This window comes from Cnephaeus nilssonii, assembly GCF_951640355.1.
Source record: "Cnephaeus nilssonii genome assembly, chromosome: X".
Lineage (NCBI taxonomy): Eukaryota > Metazoa > Chordata > Mammalia > Chiroptera > Vespertilionidae > Cnephaeus > Cnephaeus nilssonii.
Genome location: NC_137071.1, coordinates 8688071 through 8709446, shown reverse-complemented (window position 1 = coordinate 8709446; position 21376 = coordinate 8688071). Strand labels below are relative to the sequence as shown.

The 21376-nt window shown below is 37.1% G+C and overlaps 1 protein-coding gene across 4 annotated transcripts in view; it reads left to right on the top strand.

The window, feature by feature from the left end:
• Window positions 1–21376, top strand: part of RPS6KA3 (ribosomal protein S6 kinase A3) — a 116410-nt gene that overhangs the window by 63316 nt on the left and 31718 nt on the right. For all 4 annotated transcript variants that reach the window (XM_079764843.1, XM_079764841.1, XM_079764842.1 and 1 more), the window contains 6 exons: window positions 7273–7353; window positions 8129–8208; window positions 8800–8906; window positions 13483–13520; window positions 13702–13844; window positions 14031–14101. In XM_079764843.1, coding sequence (XP_079620969.1) covers window positions 7273–7353; window positions 8129–8208; window positions 8800–8906; window positions 13483–13520; window positions 13702–13844; window positions 14031–14101 — 520 coding nt within the window. The remainder of the gene's footprint in view (window positions 1–7272; window positions 7354–8128; window positions 8209–8799; window positions 8907–13482; window positions 13521–13701; window positions 13845–14030; window positions 14102–21376) is intronic.

Genomic DNA, 21376 nt, shown 5'->3' with positions numbered 1-21376 from the left:
CAACAAAAAATAGTACAAAAGTATTTATATTAAATTTTAATGTGTTTTTTACAAAAATGTTGAATATTTCCTTGCTGTATGACAAAGCCAGGTATATAGAATAATGGAAAATTGAATATTTATTTCATAAATTTTGTCTGAAATACTCCTGAGCAACCTGGAAAAATTAAGTCTTCTCTTAAACCCTGTCCTATATAATAAAAGGGTAATATGCAAATAGACCTATCGGTGGAACGGCTGGTGGCTATGACGCACACTGACCACCAGGGGGAAGATGCTCAATGCAGGAGCTGCCCCCTGGTGGTGAGTGTGCTCCCATAGGGGGAGCACTGCTCAGCCACAAGCCAGACTGATGGCTGGCAAGTGCAGCGGCGGTGGCGGGAGCCTCTCCCACCTCCGCAGCAGCGCTAAGGATATCTAACTGCGGCGTAGACCTAAACCATCAGTTGGACATCCCCCGAGGGCTCCAGGACTACTAAAGGGCGCAGGTAGGGCTGAGGGGACACTTCTACTTCTAGTACCATAATAAACAACAGTCTAACTGAATTTTACAAGTTAGCATAGAAAATTTGTGAGATGTGGAGCAAATTAAAAATTACAAATTGATAATACAAAAATAATTAGTCTTTCAAAGAATGAAAAACAATATAAATAGGAAATCAGGAAATTATTTTCCTCAAATATTACAAAATATTATTATAAGGAATTGATTAAAGTATTCTTAACCAGCAAAATCTAGGACAATATGAATATTTCAATAATCATAGTGATATATTATAACCCCACTGAATAAGAATCTATGAGTTAATCCATAAATTAATTAATGGGGAACAAGGGAGAGTGTTTCCTTACAGTAGAATTCCAACTAATAAATGTAAAAGGAATGATTGAGTTAGGAGTTCCTAAGAAGTAACATTACAACCTCAACTTAAGGATTTCAGAATAAATTTTTTGCAAGACAATAAAATAAATAATCTTTGGGAAAATGTCCCATTTTGCTGATAAAGAAATGCAAGTGAAATAATGAATTATCGTTTCATATGATGGCAACATTGCAAAGCAGCTTTGCAGTAAGTACGAAGAGCCCTTATTGCTGCTAAATTAACCTTAGGAAATAATCTCAAAGAAGTCATTCATACATGTTTAGAAAAGTATGGGATGTCACTTAATAGGATATTATTTAAATGAAATGTTTCAAATATAGTCACAAAAATGAATTTAATTGAAACTATATAGGTGAGCAATTGTAACAAATTTAGCTACTATAATTATGTAAAATTATATAGATATATGCTATAGAAGAGAACCTAGAAAAGTGAAAAATATTTGACTTATTGGAATTGTAGGCTACTGGATAATTCTAGACGTATTCTTAAATTTAATTTTTATCAAAGTTATATATATATATATATATATATATATATATATATATATATATATTCTTATAAAATAGCAGTGCTTTACCTAGCCTCCCTATCCCAATTCTTGACTCCCAGAAACAATGATTTTCACCTCTTTAGCTGCCATTTACCTCCATATTCAATACTCTTATATTGCAAATTTTTTTATTTTTTTTCATTTGGAGACATAACCTATTGGCAATGGAAGATTAGGATTTAGTTTTCCTATACTTCTACTCTCACACAATTTCCCTCTTCATGTTTTGTTTTCATTATTGCAGCTTTATAAAAATTGTTCTGAGCCAAATGATGTAATGGAATCACATTTCCTTCACATCTTTGCTGTGTTAGATCTCCTTTTCTAAATTCTGTATCTACCTGTTTCTCGGTTTACTTTCTAGTTTTGGTGGAACACATCTTCTAGTAGCTACCTCAGAAAGGGTGAATGGATGGTCAATTTTTTTGTGACCTTGCAATGTCTGAAATGCCTTTATTCTACCCCCTCACTTAATCTATAATTTGGCTGGGTGTAAAGTTCTAGGTAAGAAATAATTTTCCCTCAGATATTTGAAGGCATTGTTTCCATTGTTTTCTAGTTTCCTGTGTTGTAATTATGAAGTTTACTAGAGGCCCGGTGCATGAATTCATGCACGGGTGGGGTCCCTCTGGGTGGCCTGCAGGGATTGGGAAACCCACAGTCCAACACCACCTGCAGCTCCTACCTGCCGCTCCCGCTCATCCTGGCCCCACTGTGCCTGCCGCGGGTTCACACCCAATCAGTCACTATAGGGAGAGGCTCCTGCACCCTCCTAAGGGGAGTGGCCTGCAGCATAGGGCTGAAACGGTCTCTCTGAGGGACCCCACCAGTGCACTATCAGGCCAGGGAGGGACTCTGGGAGGGCTCCAGGGTGTGTCCGGCCCATCTCTCTCAGTCCCCATCCACCGGATCCCAGCAGCAAGCTGACCTACCAGTTGCAGCATCTGCCCCCTGGTGGTCAATGCACATCATAGCTACTGGTCGATCAGTTGACTGTCTGCCCCCTGGTGGTCAGTGCATGTCATAGTGAGCAGTTGAGCAGCCTTAGCATATTATTAGCATATTACACTTTGATTGGTTGTTAGGTTGTTCTGCCGTTCAGTCTATTTGCATATTACCTTTTTATTATATAATTTTCTAGATTTTCCTTGTTCTCTAATCCATTTTGTAAAACATTTTATTATGATAAGTGTCAAACATTTACAGAAAGAAACAGAGGAATATAAAGAACACCATATGCCCTTCTTTCTGCTTCAATATTTCTCAATTCAAGATATTTTAAAGCAAATCCCAAACATTGTATAATTTCTTCCATAAATATTTTAGTATATACCTCTAAAAGACAAAGGCACTTAAAAGAAGTACTATAACTCTATCATATACCTAAAAATTAATGTACAGATATCCAGTGTTCAAATTTCCAGTAGTCCTTGTTATTATAATTCATTTTTCTTTTTGCAATTTGCTTGAATTGGGATCTGTGTAAGTTCTGTATTTTGCAATTGGTTTATATCTTTTTTTTAGTCTCTTTAATCTATGAACTCTTGTCTCCATTTCTTTGTGTGTGTGTGTGTGTGTTTTTCATTGTACTGTACTTGTTGATAATACTGCTTCCTTCCCCTCTACCTCTTTGAAAGCTTTTTTGTTTCATGGGTGCCATATGGTCTTCAATCTCTTGGTGGATATAAATTATAAGGTTGAATTTTGTTTTGTTTAAATTTTCTTCTGTTCTTTACATTGTCTTTTACTTTATTCATTTTTTTCTGTTTATTCAGATACTTTCTCATATTAAAGCCTTTTTCCTCAAATGCCTGGGGATCCTTTGCTATCTTTTCCTTGCTTAAGAGTGAGATAGCAAAAAGCTAATTGGAAAGGATTCTATGGCAATAATTTGCTTATTACTCATTGACTTCCTTCCCTTAGGCCCGTGGTCGGCAAACTGCGGCTCGCGAGCCACATGCGGCTCTTTGGCCCCTTGAGTGTGGCTCTTCCACAAAATACCACGGCCTGGGCGAGTCTATTTTGAAGAAGTGGCGTTAGAAGAAGTTTAAGTTTAAAAAAGTTGGCTCTCAAAAGAAATTTCAATCGTTGTACTGTTGATATTTGGCTCTGTTGACTGAGTTTGCCGACCACTGCCTTAGGCTTATATTTTAGCTTTCTCTGATCTGCTGTGTGAGTTACCACTTACACATCTTCTGCTACTGCTTCTTCTCCTGTTCTCTGTCCTTGTGAGTTTGTGCATAATTTTTCCATTATTGTAATCTCAATGGCGTTTTGGAATAAGTAGAAAATAAAACATCCATGTTTTACCAGAAGTCTTTTTCCATTCTAAAATTCCTATTAATACAATAAATGGGGTCAAATAAAAAATCAATAGCGTTAGGTTGAGCTTGTGGGGATTTTTCATCCTAATAAAGTAGTAATTGGGCCTGAAAGGTTTTGTAAACCATTGTTTAAACTATTTCTTAATATATCACCCTAAAACATAAATAGCACTTCTTCTTGTTCACTCTCATGTTTAAGTCAAGGTGCGTTTAAAAACTAATAACTAGTATATGAGAAAAATTATTTCAGAGGAATGTAGTTGCTTTGCCAGCAACAAGACAGTATTAACAAATTCCATATTAAGGTTTAGAGTTTAACCAATATAAAACATCCTTTTTCTTCATTTTAAAAACAGCTTTATTGACTTGAAACTAATACAAAATAATATTGATTGTAAACTATAATTGAGAAAATTTAAAAATAAAAATAAATTAACTTAAAATTAAAAACATTTAAAAAAGAAAATAACTTTATTAAAGTTTAACTGACATATAATAAACACATAAAACATGCCTTGTTATAAACCAGTACATCATAACCAAAATTCCTGATTATAGGATGATTTATATTTGTCACTAGGTCTTTACCTAAGTAAAAGAAACTAAATTATAATTATTACAGAGTCCTACCTCAGACAAAAGGAAAGAATTCTTTAGTGAGTGAATCTCACTGCACATTTTCAACTAGACAGTCTCATCAGTGTTACATATAAGGAAACTATCTCTCAGGATAATCGTAACAGAAAGAAATCATCTTGTTCTAGCTTCTCATTTTATAGAGAAGGTAGCAGGAAGTTTCTGAGAAGTGAAAGGATTTGGCCAAGGTAAACCATCTAGATATTAGCATGGCCACTAAACTATAGTTTTTGACCCCCAGGTAATTATTCTTTTCATTATGGTAGAATAGTAGAAGAGGAATATAAATATATTGATGGATAGTTTTATTGCTTACTGAACAGAGGAGTGATTTCTAAGTGATAAGTTTTGTAAGGTCTGTATAATTTTTTTAAGGAGGTAGAAATTTAGAATCCAGCATTAAGGTAATAGGAACATAATCCAAGGTTGTATGGGTAGCAGTGGGAAAGGGGCAGATTTGGGCTAGACGGGGACACAATTATCAGCAGGCCTAGGTGATGAACCTCATTCACGTAAATAATAGAAAGGACCTGTTGGATATAAGACACCAGAGTTGTAGTGATAGGACAAGATAATGAAATCAGAGGTTGGTATTGAATTTGATACACTAGCTGGACAAGTCAGTGAAAAAGAGCTACATAGACATTGAGAGCAATCAATTTCTATTCCTGATTTGACCATTTTCAGTCATTGGCACCAAAATCCCCCAGTTGGAAGTGGAAAACTAGTAGACTTGAAAACAGCATTTTTTAAAAGCTTCTTTGTTTATTTTTCCCAGAGGTCTTATTTCTGTGTTTTAAATATCTGTGGTCACCTTAAATTGAAAGGAAAACCAACTCATCTTTCTCTCTGACCCCCTCCAAAAAGATTCTCTTTACCATTCTTTTTATTTAAACTTTGGCACAACCATTCAGTCACTCTGGCTTAAAAAATAGAAGTTATCTATGATTTATCTTTATTATGCAACAGAAAAAATTAAAACTTTAATGAATGATCATTTTCACCTCTTAAATTCATTGAGCTACCAACACAAGTATACTACTTCTCAGATTGTATTGTAATCATTTATTTACTTGTCAGTCATTCCCACCAGATTATGAGCTTCTTGAACATTATTTATTTGTATTTGCTTCACAGTGCCTGGCATATAGAATTGGTCAGGAAAATGTTTGGTTGGTAAAAGAGAACTATTTATAGGGCCAAACGTAAGTTTTTCCTGACATTTCAAATTGTCCATAATCTGTATCCTCTCTACTTCACCTTCCCACTTTCCACACTGTTTTGGTTCCTTCCTATTCATCATGCATGTCTTCGTGTTCCTGCTAGCGGTTGCTATTCCATACCTGGACTTTTCTTCTCTAGGCCCAGTCCTTCCCACCCATCTAAATTCCATTCTAAAAGTCCCTAACCCTACCTTTTCTCTCTAGCCTTCCTATATAAGCAACACTGATCTTTTCCTTCTCTGAATTCCTATACTACTTATTGCTAGTAATAAATCATTTTACTTCTTTATCATATCCATGGTGCTATGTGTGATAAGGGATCTTAATTAAAGCTCTCTTATATACCAGAATTTGGGGTGTACAAACCTCATCTCAAACCGTCACAGAGCCCCCCAAAGGTATAGAGGTATTATCCCCATTTTATCAATAAAAGGTAACTGAGGCCCAGAGAATTTAAGTAACTAACTTGCTTAAGATTATACAATCTGAATCTAGATCTTTCTAACTCCAAAATGTCTTTGCTTTACCAGCTGCATCATAGTATTTCCTCTCCTCTTATTTCTCCCCCCTCAAAATAGATCTTTTGGTATATATCCACCCTTCCCCATATCTGCCACATGTTCTAGATACCTAATGAATGTTTGTTGAATTGAGTTGATAGGGTTTGTTAGGGGTATTGGAACCTATTCCCTTTTTTATGTTTTAACTAGTGTCCCGGTGCACAGATTCGTGCATATTGAAAGGAAATTAATTAGAAGAAATATTTTAATATTGCTGTTCACGTCTTACTAATGAAAAGAAAATAGGATTCTACTGAGTCTCCTATCTCCCTACTCCAGGACTCCTGTGAGGCACAGGAAAACGCTTCACAAACATTTGGTTAAACTGTAAAATGTTTGCACCTGGCTATAAAGCAAGTCGGGTTCCTGGGCTGAAGAAACTCCAAGGATGCTAGTCACTAGGGAGAGGAAGCCGGGCGTTGCTATGTGACGTCATTACCCGGCGCCCACAGCCACCATTTCCAGGCTGGGCTGGTCTGTGGGCCACATTTTGTGCCATGGGGTCTTGGCAGCTTTGGCTGCGATTTGGTGGGATGTCGCTCCGGGGTGGTGGCGGGGCCTGTGTCCCACTTGGGGGAAGCTGAGTGTTGGTTGGTGCCAGGTCCATGGTGTCATTTATTTTTAAATGACCAGTGCATGTCATGGCAGCTCCTGCATTGAGCGTTTGCCCCCTGGTGGTCAGTGTGCATCTAGCTACTGGTCGGACGGATGGACACTTAGCCTTGTATAGATATAGATATTTCATTGAGATGCCTCGTTCTTTAAATGTTGCTCTTTTTTGGTCATTTTTTTATAACTTTAATTAAAATATTTACAAATTTAATGTTAACACCAATATCAAATATGTTTTCTGTATTTATTTTTTAACTCAAAGCACAGATTTTATAAATATATACAATTTCTTCTGGTTGTATAATTTGGTAAAAATATAGTTATTAGTTTTAAAAATTCAAGAGTAAGATATATAAAATGTGATTTACTTTTTTATACATACAAGCACAATTTTATTTAAAATAAGCACCAAAGACATTTTGTTTTAAAGCTTGTCTCTGAAAGCTATTGCAATATAGCCATATGTGTAATATTTTATAGTTCGAGACCGTGTTCGGACAAAAATGGAGCGTGATATCTTGGTAGAAGTTAATCATCCTTTTATTGTCAAGTTGCATTATGGTAAGTTATAAACCACCTCCCACCTCACTTCACCTCAATCCCCACTTCCTTAGGACATTCAGATATACTAATGTATATAAGTATTTATTTGTGTATATTTATGTGTTTAGCAGATATATATAGAAAGTCATAGAAATTAAATCATTACTTGAACACACTTTAGAAACTTTTATCACATTTAACTTATGTTTCTTTTAAACATTATAGTGTCTGAGTGGGTAGCCATAGGAACAGGTAATAATAATCATTTTTATTATATTAGTAATAATGTGTTAGCCAAACTTAAAAACAAGAAAGATCCCTAATGTCTTGAAACTGTTAGCACCTCTCTTTCCCCCAAAGGCATGTGTGCTTTTTCTCAGTGGGTAAATGTATGGTGATTCCTACTATATGTAATTAAAGCTAACCAACCCACATTTTTTTTCTGTAGTCAAGTGAGATGGTTTTTGTATTTTGCTTCAAGTTTAAGTAAGTCTTTTTCTTTGGGGAATATTTCTTATTGATCACATGTTTTAAAACTATTGTATTTCTCAGAGACTGTAGCCTGAAGAAAACCTAACAAATGTTCTAGTGGTTTCATAAAAAGAAACTCTACATTTAACTTTTCTACATGGAAGCTAAGAGAAATCAATGGGTATCTTCTAAATAAAAATCATTTTAGATCTGTGATATAATTAATTTACTAAAAATAATAATTTATGAATGAGTTTGCCTAATATAAGCCTAAGAAAATAAACTATGGTGGATTAAACAAAAATTTTCTCTCTTCATTCAGCTTTTCAAACTGAAGGGAAGTTGTATCTTATTTTGGATTTTCTCAGGGGAGGAGATTTGTTTACACGCTTATCCAAAGAGGTATATGATTAATGTTTATTTTTAATCTATTTATACTCACTCTGTTTCAACTAAAGCTTTGTTATATTTTAATATTATGTTTATCATATTTTCTCTAGTGGCACAAGATTCTTACATTGAAGAATCAGAGCCAAAAAGGAGTTATTTTTTTTACCTTTTGAATTTATTCTAAAAGTAGGACTTTTAATTGATTAATTATCCTGGTCTTTCGTCCTTCTTTTAGTTACAGTTTTCTTAGAAGCAATAATATATCAACAAGATATCCTTAAAGTATTGGTAGTGGAAAATCAGCATGCATTTTAAAGATCACTTTTCATTTCTAAGATATTACTGTGGTGGGGCAACAATCACATATTCTTAATATAGTTGTTACTTAACAAAATGCAAAATTGTTTCTCCCACAGTGCATATTTAGCATTTAGTAAGTAATTAGTTGACTGATAATTTTGCAAATTTCATATGTAAATTGTGGGTAAAATTACATGTAATAGCAAAGTTATAACTTTTTAATATTTTAACTCTGGGATGGAACTTTAAATGAAAATTACAGACAAAAAGAAAATAAAAACAGAAAAATTATTTTTATTTTAGGTGATGTTCACAGAAGAAGATGTCAAATTCTACTTGGCTGAGCTTGCACTTGCTTTAGACCATCTACATAGCCTGGGAATAATCTATAGAGACCTAAAACCAGAAAAGTAAGGAATCTTATGACTAAGTTGAATACAATGTAATATTGTTTAGGAGGTAATAAAAGGTAAAATTACTTCATAGAACTATCACAGCATTGCATTAGAGTCCATGTGCTTCACATTTCTGCTAACAGTATGTATTCTCATACTTTTATTTTTTAAATATGTTTTTATTGATTTTTAGAGAGAGAGGGAGAGGGATAGAGAGAAACATTGGTAAGAATCATCGATTAGCTGCCTCCTACAGGCCCCCTCCTGGGGATCAAGCCGGCCACCTGGCATGTGCCTTGACAGGGAATGGAACTGGTGACCTCTTGGTTCATGGATCAGCACTCAACCACAAAGTCATACTGGCCGGCTTAAATATCTGTTAATCAGAATTTCTGCTAATATTATCTTGCTTTCATTTGCATTCTTTGATTTTTAATGAGGTTGAAATCTATATTCATATGTTTGTATTTTTGTGTGATTTCTCTGTTCGTGGCTTTTGCCCATTTTTCTTTTGGAATGTTACTTTTGCCCATTGATTTGTAAGAGACCTTTACAAATTAAGAATTTAACCATTTGACATACAGGGTGGGGCAAAATTAGGTTTACAGTTGTTCATATGGGAAATAATATAATAATAAACAAGAATACAAGAATAAACTTGGTGTTTCACGTACTCACAACTGTAACCCTGCTTGGGCCCCGCTCTGTATTGCAAATACATTTTTCCGGTTTGTCTTTTTATTTCATTTATGTTATTTTAACCTACACAAGTATTTTTTCCTCAGATATATCAGTCTTTTCTTTTGTGATTTCTTCTTTGACTTTTATTCTTAGGAAGGCTTTTCCAATCCCATGAGCAGATTTTTTTTCTAATTTTATGGTTTCTGTTTTTACTTTTAATTCCATCTAGAAGTGTTTTGGTATGATGTATGGCATAGAGCTAATGCTTTCCTCCAAATACTGTTTATTGAAAATGTTCTTCTCTATATGATTTCAGATTTTAAGTATGAGTTGAGCAAATTTCCCATTGCTTTTATAACAGCAGTCATCAAGAAGCTAATATTTAAATTGTACGCTCTTCTGATTTTTAATTTGTTTATCACTTTTAGTAAGAAAGTTTTTTCCTCTTTTTAAGGAAATAAACAAGAGCTTTGCTCTATCAGAAATTCTTAAAATAACTTTATTGAGATATAATTCAGATAGCATACAATTCATCCACTTAAAGTATACAATTCAAGATCCGGATGAGGCTGGATCCCGGGTCCGGGTGAGGCCGTGGGCCCCTGGATCCGGGTGAAGCCGTGCCCCTGGATCCGGCCGAGACCAAACCAGAGGGAGTCGGACCTGCATTACCACCATTTGTCCACCATCCAGAGCTGAGGGGTCAGTGCCGACATGTACTCATAAGGAACTGGTGGACATTGATATTGGGTCTCAAAAGAACTGTTGGACCAGAAAGAAACTCACTACAGACTGATTCATTTGCCTGTCAGCATAACTATTATTGCTCGTCGCACATTCAATTCTTATAAGTATATCTCTAGTGACACATGATTTCGCTCATCTAGGGAAAATGATGAACAACATAGACTGATGAACAAGAACAGAACCAGAAATAAGGAGGCATCGATCGGACTATCGGGCCTCAGAGGGAGGATAGGGGAGGGTGGGGGGAGGGGGGAGAGATCAACCAAAGGTCTTGTGTGCATGCATATGAGCCTAACCAATGCTTAAGTTCAACAGAGGGTTGGGGCATCCATGGGGAGGGATGTGGGATGGGAATGGGGGGATGAGGACAAATATGTGACACCTTAATCAATAAAGAAATTAAAAATAAATAAATAAATAAATAAATAAATAAATAAATAATAAAGTATACAATTCAATGTTTTTTAGTATATTCAGAGTTTTGCAACCATCATCTTTATCAAGAACTTAGATATAACTTACATTACAATGTTACATGCACAATTTGCATAATTATAACAGGAAAGAGAGGAAATGCTCCTTTGGAATCCTTTTAAGTGATCATTTAGAAATTGTTACACTTGCACATTTTATGTTTGGTTTTTCATATATTTTGTTTTGAGATGTTTCATATAATTCTATTTTTATTCCCCACATAATTACTGGGATTTTCTCATCATTTTCCCAATTTTTAACTACCATTACATAAGATATAATTCCTGGTAAGAGTAATATAATCCTTAGAAGAAAAAGTTACTATAAACATAAGATTAAACATTCATGCCCTGACTGGTGTGGCTTAGTGGATAGAGGGTCGGCCTTCGGACTGAAGGGTCCCAGGTTCGATTCCAGTCAAGGACATGTACCTTGGTTGTGGGTACATCCCCAGTGGGGGGTGTGCAGGAGGCAGCTGATCGGTGTTTCTCTCTTATCGATGTTTCTAACTCTCTATCCCTCTCCTTTCCTCTCTAAAAAAATCAATAAAATATATATTTTTTAAAAAGATTAAACATTCATAATAAAAATATGTTAGTGTTTTTGCCCAGCCGGTGTAGCCCAGTGGTTAAGTGTCGACCTATTAACCAGGAGCTCAGGGTTCCATTCCCGATCAGGTCACATGCCAGGGTTATGGGCTCAATCCCCAATAGGGAGTGTGCAGGAGGCAGCCGATCACTGATTTTTTTTCTCATCATTGAGGTTTCTATCTCTCTCTCCCTCTCCCTTTCTCTCTCTGAAATCAATAAAAACATGTGCTTTTTTAAAAAGGTAATAGATGCACATGGTTACTTAAAAGAATGCTTTAGAAGGTATAGGTCCATGGTCGGCAAACTCATTAGTCAACAGAGCCAAATATCAACAGTACAATGATTGAAATTTCTTTTGAGAGCCAAATTTTTTAAACTTAAACTTCTTCTAACGCCACTTCTTCAAAATAGACTCGCCCAGGCCGTGGTATTTTGTGGAAGAGCCACACTCAAGGGGCCAAAGAGCCACATGTGGCTCGCGAGCCGCTGTTTGCCGACCACTGGTATAGGTAATACCCTTTTAACCATGTTTTCTTTTTTCCCCTCTCAATATAAAGAATGATTTTAGAGTTTGTTTTGTTTTTAAAACTGTCTTTCATGTATTTGTTAGAAGGGAGAATGATTTCCACCATACCTAATAATTCCTTTTATATTCCTTAAATGTATTGGTCTGCTTCATAATCAAGATTAGTATTTTTTCCTAACAAGTCCCTTATTAGGAAGAGACTTGAAACGTATGTCCTTACTGAATTACTCTCAGTGATAAACTTTATTGTAATCATAGTTGAATTGATGTCGTAGGAAGATTGGTAGTATTTTTGACAGTAAAATTTCATTATAACAATTTGGCTTGAACTTCTTTTAGTTAAAAGTAAAAGTAAGGAAATGTCTATATTATGAAATAGCTTTGATTATAAGTTAAACAGCTTATTACTTGACCTTTCAAGTCGTATACTAAAATACCTATCCAGAAATACAATTGGCTTACAGTTTAGTATTTAATTAATGACGTTACTCTCCACTCACGTATTTGCTAAAGCTAGAAACTTGAGTGTCTTCTCCATTTGTTCTTTTTTATCAAAACCCATATCTAAGAGCTCACTAAATACCCCTTATTTTTCCCTCTAAATTTTTTTCTAAAATAGTAAATCTGTTCATTTCTACCCTCTACACATGTAAACATTTTATGGTCTTTAATGCCCTTGAAAAGAAGCCCAAACTATTAAAAAAGCCTTATTGGCCCTTTGTAGACGGGCCCCGTTCTTTCAACATGCATTTCTTTTTTTAAAAAATTGATTTCAGAGAGGAAGGGAGAGGTAGAGACAGATAGAAACATCAATGATGAGAATCATTGATCAGCAGCCTCCTGCACGCCCCACACTGGGGATCAAGCCCGCAACCCGGGCATGTGCCCTTGACCGGAATCGAACCCGGGACCATTCAGTCCGCAGGCTGACGCTCTATCCACTGAGCCAAACCATCTAAGGCTGCATTTCTTATTTGTCTGTGCTCTGCCAGGCACTGAGCTACTAGATGAATAAGGTTAGACCTTCTAGAAGATAAAACATTGGAGAATGTATACAGTGAAGGGATGGGTCAGTGAAAACCAAGGAGTGTGAGGAAGGTGTGTTGAGGAGAAGATTGTGTTGGTTGTGTCAGAAAAAAAGCTAGGGAAGAATGACTGAGTCAGATGCCTTAAAAATGACCAAGAAAATGACAACTCTAGCACATTCAACTTGAATATGTAGACCCTCTGTCTATTGTGCAAGTACTGGGGAGTTTAGTTAGGTCACCTCTGCAGAATGGCATTAGAAAGAGCAACTTAGAAGAACATACAGGATTTGTTTCTTTTTCTATTAGTTTCCTAGTGCTCCTGGCTCATTAATACAAGTTTATAAAGCTTAACCTTTGGAATTTGTTATAGTCATGTGTCCAAAAAATAACATTTTTCCTCCTTTACCTTCCTATTCACTGTCTAAAGCACTATTTTAGAATGAGTGTGGTGATTTGATGCTTAACAAAGTAATTTAGTTTTAGCATCTGTAAATCTCTAGTGGTTTGAAAAGATTTTTCTGACTTTGTTTCTTTTTTCCCCCCAGCATACTTCTTGATGAAGAAGGTCACATCAAATTAACAGGTAAAATTCCTCATTTTATTAAAATATTTTCTCTACTCTATATATAAATTTCCTTTAAGGTCGATCATGGTATTGGATTAGAATCTTTTAATAATTAATTTAAATATTGGAACTCTAAGTTTAAACTTTACATATGCAAATTATTGTAGGATATTTATTAGTTCTATATTTATTTTGGCAGATTTTGGCCTAAGTAAAGAGTCTATTGACCATGAGAAGAAGGCATATTCTTTTTGTGGAACTGTGGAATATATGGCTCCAGAAGTAGTTAATCGTCGAGGTCATACTCAGAGTGCGGACTGGTGGTCTTTCGGTGTGTTAATGGTGAGGTTTGGAATGTCTTTTCTTTTTAGAAGTTTAGTAATGAAGAGAGTAGAAATATAAATCATATGTTTTATTATATAGCAATTTTAGAAAACTTGGTTGTAATTAAGATGATACTTTCTTACCTTCTGGCCTTGAGATTTTATACTATTGACTAATACCTCTGATTATTCTGCCTTTTTGCAGTTTGAGATGCTCACTGGTACACTACCTTTCCAAGGAAAAGATCGAAAAGAAACAATGACTATGATCCTTAAGTAAGTACTCCCTACTGTATATTTTGATGAGATTTAAAAGTAAATGTTTCACCTGGCCATCGTGGCTCAGTAATTGAGTGTCAACCTATGAACCAAGAGGTCACGGTTCAGTTCCTGTCAGGGTACATGCCCGGGTTGTGGGCTCGATCCCCATTGTGGGGCGTGTAGGAGGCAGCTGATCAATGATTCTCTCTCATCATTGATGTTTTAGTCTCTCCCTCTCCCTTCCTCTCTGAAATCAATAATAAAATTTTTCAGTGTTGGCTGTAGTGTAAAAAATAACTAAGAAATTCATCAATATTATGACATTAGTATTATATGGTTTAAATAAAAATAAACTCTAGAGTACTCATATTGTCTTTGTGTTTGTTAATGAAGTATTAAAAGCTTTACATTTGAGATTTGGAATATGACAAAGATGCCCATCATTTCACTTCTGTTCACATTGTCCTGGAACTACTAACAAGAACAGCAAGACAAGCAAAAGAAGTAAGGTTTAAGATTTTTAAAGGTTTAAGGTTTAAGTAAGAAATATAATTGTCGTTATTCAGATAACACATGATCATGCCCATAGAAAATCCAATCTTTATATAAAGTCTTGGAATTAATGAGTTTAGCAAAGTTGCTGGATAAAAGGTCAATAAAATCTATTTCATGTCTGTATACCAGCAACAAAGAATGCTGTTTATAATCCTATATAATAAAGGCTAATATGCAAATTGACCGAATGGTGGAACAGCCAGTCACTATGATGCTCACTGACCACCAGGGGGCAGATGCTCAATGCAGAAGCTGCTCCCAGGTGGTCAGTGCACTCTCACAGGGGAGCACTGCTCAGTCAGAAGTTGAGCTCACCAGCTGGCTCATGGCTGGGGAGTGCAGTGGCAGTGGCAGGAGCCTCTCCCGCCTCCTTGGCAGTGCTAAGGACCCTGATGGGTTCTGGACTGTGAGAGAGTGCAGGCCAGGCTGAGGGAACCTGCCCCCCCAACTCAGTGCACGATTGTCATACACTGGGCCTCTAGTCTATATATAAAAAGCCAGGGACCATAACGCCAGAACAACCAGTCACTATGACGCCCACTGTGGCCAGCAAACTGGCCCGATCAGGGGGTGGGGCCGGCCAACCAACCTCCTGCGGCCCCTCCCCTGGCCAGCCTGCCTCTGATTGGACTCTCCCACCCTGATTAAGGGCGAGGCCGGCCGGCCAAACACCTCCCCCCCTGCCCCTGATCAGCCCGCCCCACCACGATAGGCCCGCAGCCCCACCTCCCGGCCAGCCCCACCCCTGATCACACCCCCCACCCCAATAGGGGGCGGGGGCGGCTGGCCAACCTCCTGTAGCCCCTCCCCCTGGCTGTCCCTGCCCCCTATGGGCCCCCACCACCCTGATCGGCCTACAGTCCCTCCCCCTGGCTGGCCCTGCCCCAGATAGGCCCCCCCCAACCCCGATCAGGGGCAGGGCTGGCTGACAACCACCCATGGCCCCATCCCCAGGCCGATGGCCCCCAGTTGGCATCCCCCACCCCATTTGGGGGCGGGGGTGGGGCCAGCCAGCCAACCTCCTACAGCTCCTCTCCCTGCCCGGCCCCACCCCAGATTGGTCCCCAATCCCAATTGGGGGCAGGGCCCACCGGCCAATTGCCCGTGGCCCCTCCCCCCAGCTGGCCCGGCCCTGATCGGACCCAATTGGGGCCAGGCCAGCTGGACCCCACCTCTGCACGAATTTGTGCACTGGGCCTCTAGTTCAGTGGTCAGCAAACTCATTAATCAACAGAGCCAAATATCAACAGTACAATGATTGAAATTTCTTTTGAGAGCCAAATTTTTTAAACTTAAACTATATAGGTAGGTACATTGTTATTAACTTAATTAGGGTACTCCTAAGCTGGCCTTTGCTAAAAACTCAAGGGGCCAAAGAGCCGCATGTGGCTCGTGAGCCCCAGTTTGCCGACCACTACTCTAGTTGTATAATAATGTCAAATACCTGGGGATAAATCTAGCAAAAGTTATATAAGAACTCTGCAGAAAACTAGAGAATTTTATTTTAAAAAATTTAAAAGACCATAATAACATGGAAGGTTGTACTATATTCATATTATGACAGAGCCAGTATTATAAAAATGTGAGTTCTATAGCTCAATGTTATCCAAAGAAACATAATTTGAGCCACATGCATAATTTTAAATTTTCTAGTAGCAGCATTAAAAAAGTAAGAAGAAAATTAAAATTATTTTTTATATAGCAATGCACTGTATAACAATGTTTCAGTCAATGATGGACCTCATATATGATGATGGTCCCATAAGATTATAATGGAGCTGAAAATTCCCATTGCTTAGTGACATCATAGCCACTGTATTGTGGTTGTGACACATTACACAGGTGTTTGTGGTGATGCTGGTGTAAACAAACCTACTGCGCTGCCTGCCAATCATATAAAAGTAGAGCACATATAATTATGTACATTGTATTTACCATTGTGTTATAATTGCCTACAATATTCAGTAGAGTAATATGCTGTACAGGTTTGTACCCTTGGAGCAATAGGCTATACCAGTGGTCGGCAAACCGCGGCTCGCAAGCCACATGCAGCTCTTTGGCCCCTTGAGTGTACCTCAATCAGATTGAGGACGTTTTTAGCAAAGGCCAGCTTAGGAGTACCCTAATTAAGTTAATAACAATGTACCTACCTATATAGTTTAAGTTTAAAAAATTTGGCTCTCAAAAGAAATTTCAGTCGTTGTACTGTTGATATTTGTCTCTGTTGACTAATGAGTTTGTCGACCACTGGGCTATACCATAGATCCTAGGTGTGTCGTAAGCTATACTACATATACCCAGGTTTGTGTAAGTGCAGTCTGTGATATCTGCACAATGCCAAAATCACTAATGACACAGTTTTCAAAAACACAGTGCATGACTGTAATATATTTTATTTGACCCAGTATATCCAATACATTAACATTTCAACATGTAATCAACATTAAAAATGATTAATGATATATGTATTTTTTTCATAGTTATTTGAAACTCAATTTGCATTTTACACTTACAATTGGGCTAGCCACATTTCAAGTGTTCACTGGCTGTCTGTGGCTAGTAGCTACCATATTGGACAGCATAACTATAGTTTGAATGCAAATCAAATTTAGGTCCTAACAATTTTTTTATGTGGAACTTGATTCTAATAAGATAATACAAAGGACCAAAAATAGCTAAAATACTCTGAAGAAGTTCAAGATAGGGAGACTTGCTTTACCAAGTGTCAAGTTTTACTGTAACTGTAATTAGAAAATATGCCATTGAAACAAGTATAGAAAATAGACTTACGCAGTAGAATAGAGAACCCAGTAAAAAACCTATACATATATGGACACTTGATTTGCAACCATTGGAAATTGCAGAGCAGTAGAGAAAGAACAGCATTTTTTAAAATAAATCATACTGGAAAAATTGGTGTTTGTATAAAAAAATAAATAAAACAACCCCTATCTCACACCAAACACAAAAATCATTTCCAAGTATATTACATACCTATATGTATATGTGTGTATATGTATATACATACATACTTGCTTATGTAAAAAGGCAAAAAATATTCTAGAAGTGTATGGAAGAATATTTTCATGATCTTAGGGGTAGGAAGAGTAGTCTTCAAACACAAAAAGCACTAGTTATAAAAGAAAAGATTGATATATGATTATTACATTAAAATCAATAACTTTTTCTCATCAAAAGATTCCATTACAAAAGAGTAGAGAAGAAAATAGTGACACATATAACCAACAAAGGGCTTATATCCAGAATATATCAAGAGCTCCAGTCGATCAATAAGAAAAAGACAGCCTAATAGAAACATGGGTACAGAACATAGGGACTTCATTGGCCAATAAACTTATGAAAAGATGCTTACCCTCATTAACCAGAAAATGCAAGTTAAAGCCACAACAAGCTATAACCACATACCTACCAGAATGACTAACAGTAAAAAGGCTGACAGTACAAAGTGCTGACAGGATATGGAGCAGTGGTAACTTTTATGCATAGCTGGAAGGAATGTAAATACTTTTATAACCACTTTGGAAAGCAGTTTTTGGCATTGTCTTCTGAAATCATATATCTTCATCCAATAATTCCACTTTTAGGCAGGCACCAGTTTATGTGCATCAAGGTACTTGTACATCAAAAACAAGTACCTTGTTTTTGATGTACAAGTTGTTCATAACAGCATTATTTGTCATAGTCAAAAAATGGAAACTGGATCAATCATTAACTGTAGAATGGATTAATAATTATGGTATCTATACTAATAAAAGGGTAATATGCTAATTAAACCAGATGTCTTCCAGACGACCTTCCGGGTGTCCTTCCTGACAAAGCCTGGCCCGGGCGAAGCCACCTGGGGTCCCAGGTGCCTGCGGCCCGCCTGGGTGAAGCCGGCCCGGGTCCCAGGGCCTGTGGCCGGCCAGAGGAGGGAAGCCTGGGTACCGGGTGCAGGGGCTGAGGCAGAGGCAGTTAGGGGCGATCAGGCCAGCAGGGGAGCAGTTAGGGGCAATCAGGCAGGCAGACAGAGGGGTTAGAGGCAATCAGGCAGGCGAGCAGTTAGGAGCCAGCAGTCCCGGATTGTGAGAGGGATGTCCCTCGAGGGGTCCTGGATTGGAGAGGGTGCAGGCCGGGCTGAGGGACCCCCCACCCCATGCACGAATTTCGTGCACTGGGCCTCTAGTATACATATAATGGAATACAGTAGGGGTTGACATACTACCTGTAAATATTTTAGGCTTTTCAGGCCAGACAGAGTCTCTGTCACATATTCTTAATGTTTATTTTTTGTTTCCAATACTTAAAACATGTAAAAAACCATTTCTAGCTTGAAAGCCATATAAAAACAGGCTGAGGCCTTTAGCCCATGGGTGTAATGTGCCATATAGCAAAGAAAATGAACAAACCACAGTTATATGCAACAACTTGGGTAAATCTCATAAGAATGTTGAGCAAAGGCAGTTCAGACACAAAAGAATGAATGCTATTATAAAGTTTTAAAAACAGACAAACTAAAGCCTAGATTTTAGGATCTACATTTAGATCACAAGAGCCTGAGGCAAAATAAGGAAAGTGGTTACATTGGATGAGGGGTTCTGGCAATGTTACATTTCTTAGTCAGATGACTATTCACTTTGTGGTAAATCATTGAGCTGTGTATTCTGGGTTGGATTGTTTTGTACTTTATGTTTTTCTTCACAATAAAAAAAGGGGTTTAAAATGTTTGCTGTATAAATGAATGTTCACTGAACCTTCATCACTCCCATCTACTCTGGCCCTTTTCTTTAAGCTAACAAACACACTCTAGTGTTGGAAAAGAGAAACAACTTTTTTGACCTGCCTTGCCTTCCAAGTTTCTGCACCATCTTCCTGCATCGTTTCAACACAAGCCTCTTTAAAGAGTGGTCTTTCTTTTAGCATTTTTGAGCTGCTTTTATTCTGTAGTCTGTTTGTCATTCCTTCCCACCACTCTATTGAAACTTCTCTCACTATTGTCATGAGTGGTCTAGTTGCTTAATCCAGTGGCAGATTATTAGAAAGGTGACTTTTTACCATGAGTTCACACAATTCATTCAACAGATGATTGAGGTCTTTCTACAGATACTTAGGATGCAGTGTGAACAAGACTGACAAGATCTTCTGTGGTCAAACAGAGTTTGCATTCTACTGGGGCCGACAGGATTTAATATTTAAACAAATAAATATAATTTAAGATATTAATAGGAGGAATAGGGATAATAAACCAGGTTACTCTTGAAGTGTGGGGGCAAGGGCAGGAGCCATTTTACCAGTTTTTCTCTGCCTGCCTTTCTCTTTTTAATTATGAAAATTTTCAAACATAAATTTGCAAAAATAGAATAATACAGTGAACACACATATATCAGTCACCCAGATTCAACAGTCATCAAGATTTTGTGACATTTGTTTCAAGTATTCCTTTTTTTCTAATTTACTGAAATATTTTAAGCATTCTAAACATGTCATTTCTCACCTACTTCAGTTTGCATCACTAAAAAGTATGGATGTTTTCTTACATAACCACATCTAACAAAAGTAGTAATAATGCTTGGGTATCATCTAATACCAATGTTTAACCAGATTTTTCAGATAGTCTCCAAAACAGTGTTTTTATAGTCCCAAATTAAGTCTGCTCATTTCATTTGGTTGTATTTCTTAAGCTTCTGTTCATCTAGAACATTCTACTCCTGCCCCCCCCCCCACTTGAAACTTACTTGTAGAAACCAAGTCAGTCAGTTTAGAATTCTTTTTTCTAATTTTATCTTGTGAAAAGATAAGACTACTCTCAATATCTGACACAAAAGGCAATGCTGGTTCAGTAGAGTCTCTCCAAGGAGAGCAGACCACTGTTCCTTTATATGGTTTTAGGGAAGGGTGGAGTTCAAGACATGGCAGCTTTTCAGGGCCATAAGTGGATTGACATCATCTGTAAGAATGTGGTTACTTGGGTGGAACTATTGTTGATCAGTTGATTCAGGTGTGGTTAGTGGAGGCAGCCCATTCTTGTTTAGCTAATTTTCACAGAGAGCCATTGGTTGGTTTGCAAAAACAACAACAACTCTGTACACCTGGGCAAGTTGTCCTTCATCAATTGAATGGATTTAAACCAGTTCTGGTGGCTCTCTTGCTACCATGGTAACATAACAAGTCTTTTTGTAGGAGCATGCAAATATCTTTATTTTCCTTGTGATACCATTTAACTTGTTCCTTTATCCTGTTTTCTGGTTAAACTTTTTTGGCAAGATTATTTCCTAGCTCGTGCTTTTGTATCACATCAAGAGGCTTACAACATCTGGTTGTTCCACTTTAAACTATTAGTTCCCGTGGATACAACTGATTCCTCCATTGTAAAGTTCCCTGTCATGCTTTCATCTGTAGGTTTCATCTATTGATAATCATTACTTGAAACAATTATTTTACTAGGGATTCAAAATAGTGGTTTTCTATTACTATTATTCTTTATTAGTTGGGTGGTTGTTGTATTTTGGGGTTTTTTGTGTTTTTTTTGAAACAATGAACTTTCCCTCTTCGACTATGGCTATTTAGTTACCTTTAAATAAGGCTCAAAGAAGAAAGGCAGAATAAATGTTTAATTTTTTAAATTATTTCCAATTGTGAGAGCCCTAATTACTTTCATTGGGGGTTGTGTCCAATGACTTGGGTTTTTATGTTAGTTTTGCCTTTTTCCCTATAATGAACTTGTGGGATTTAATA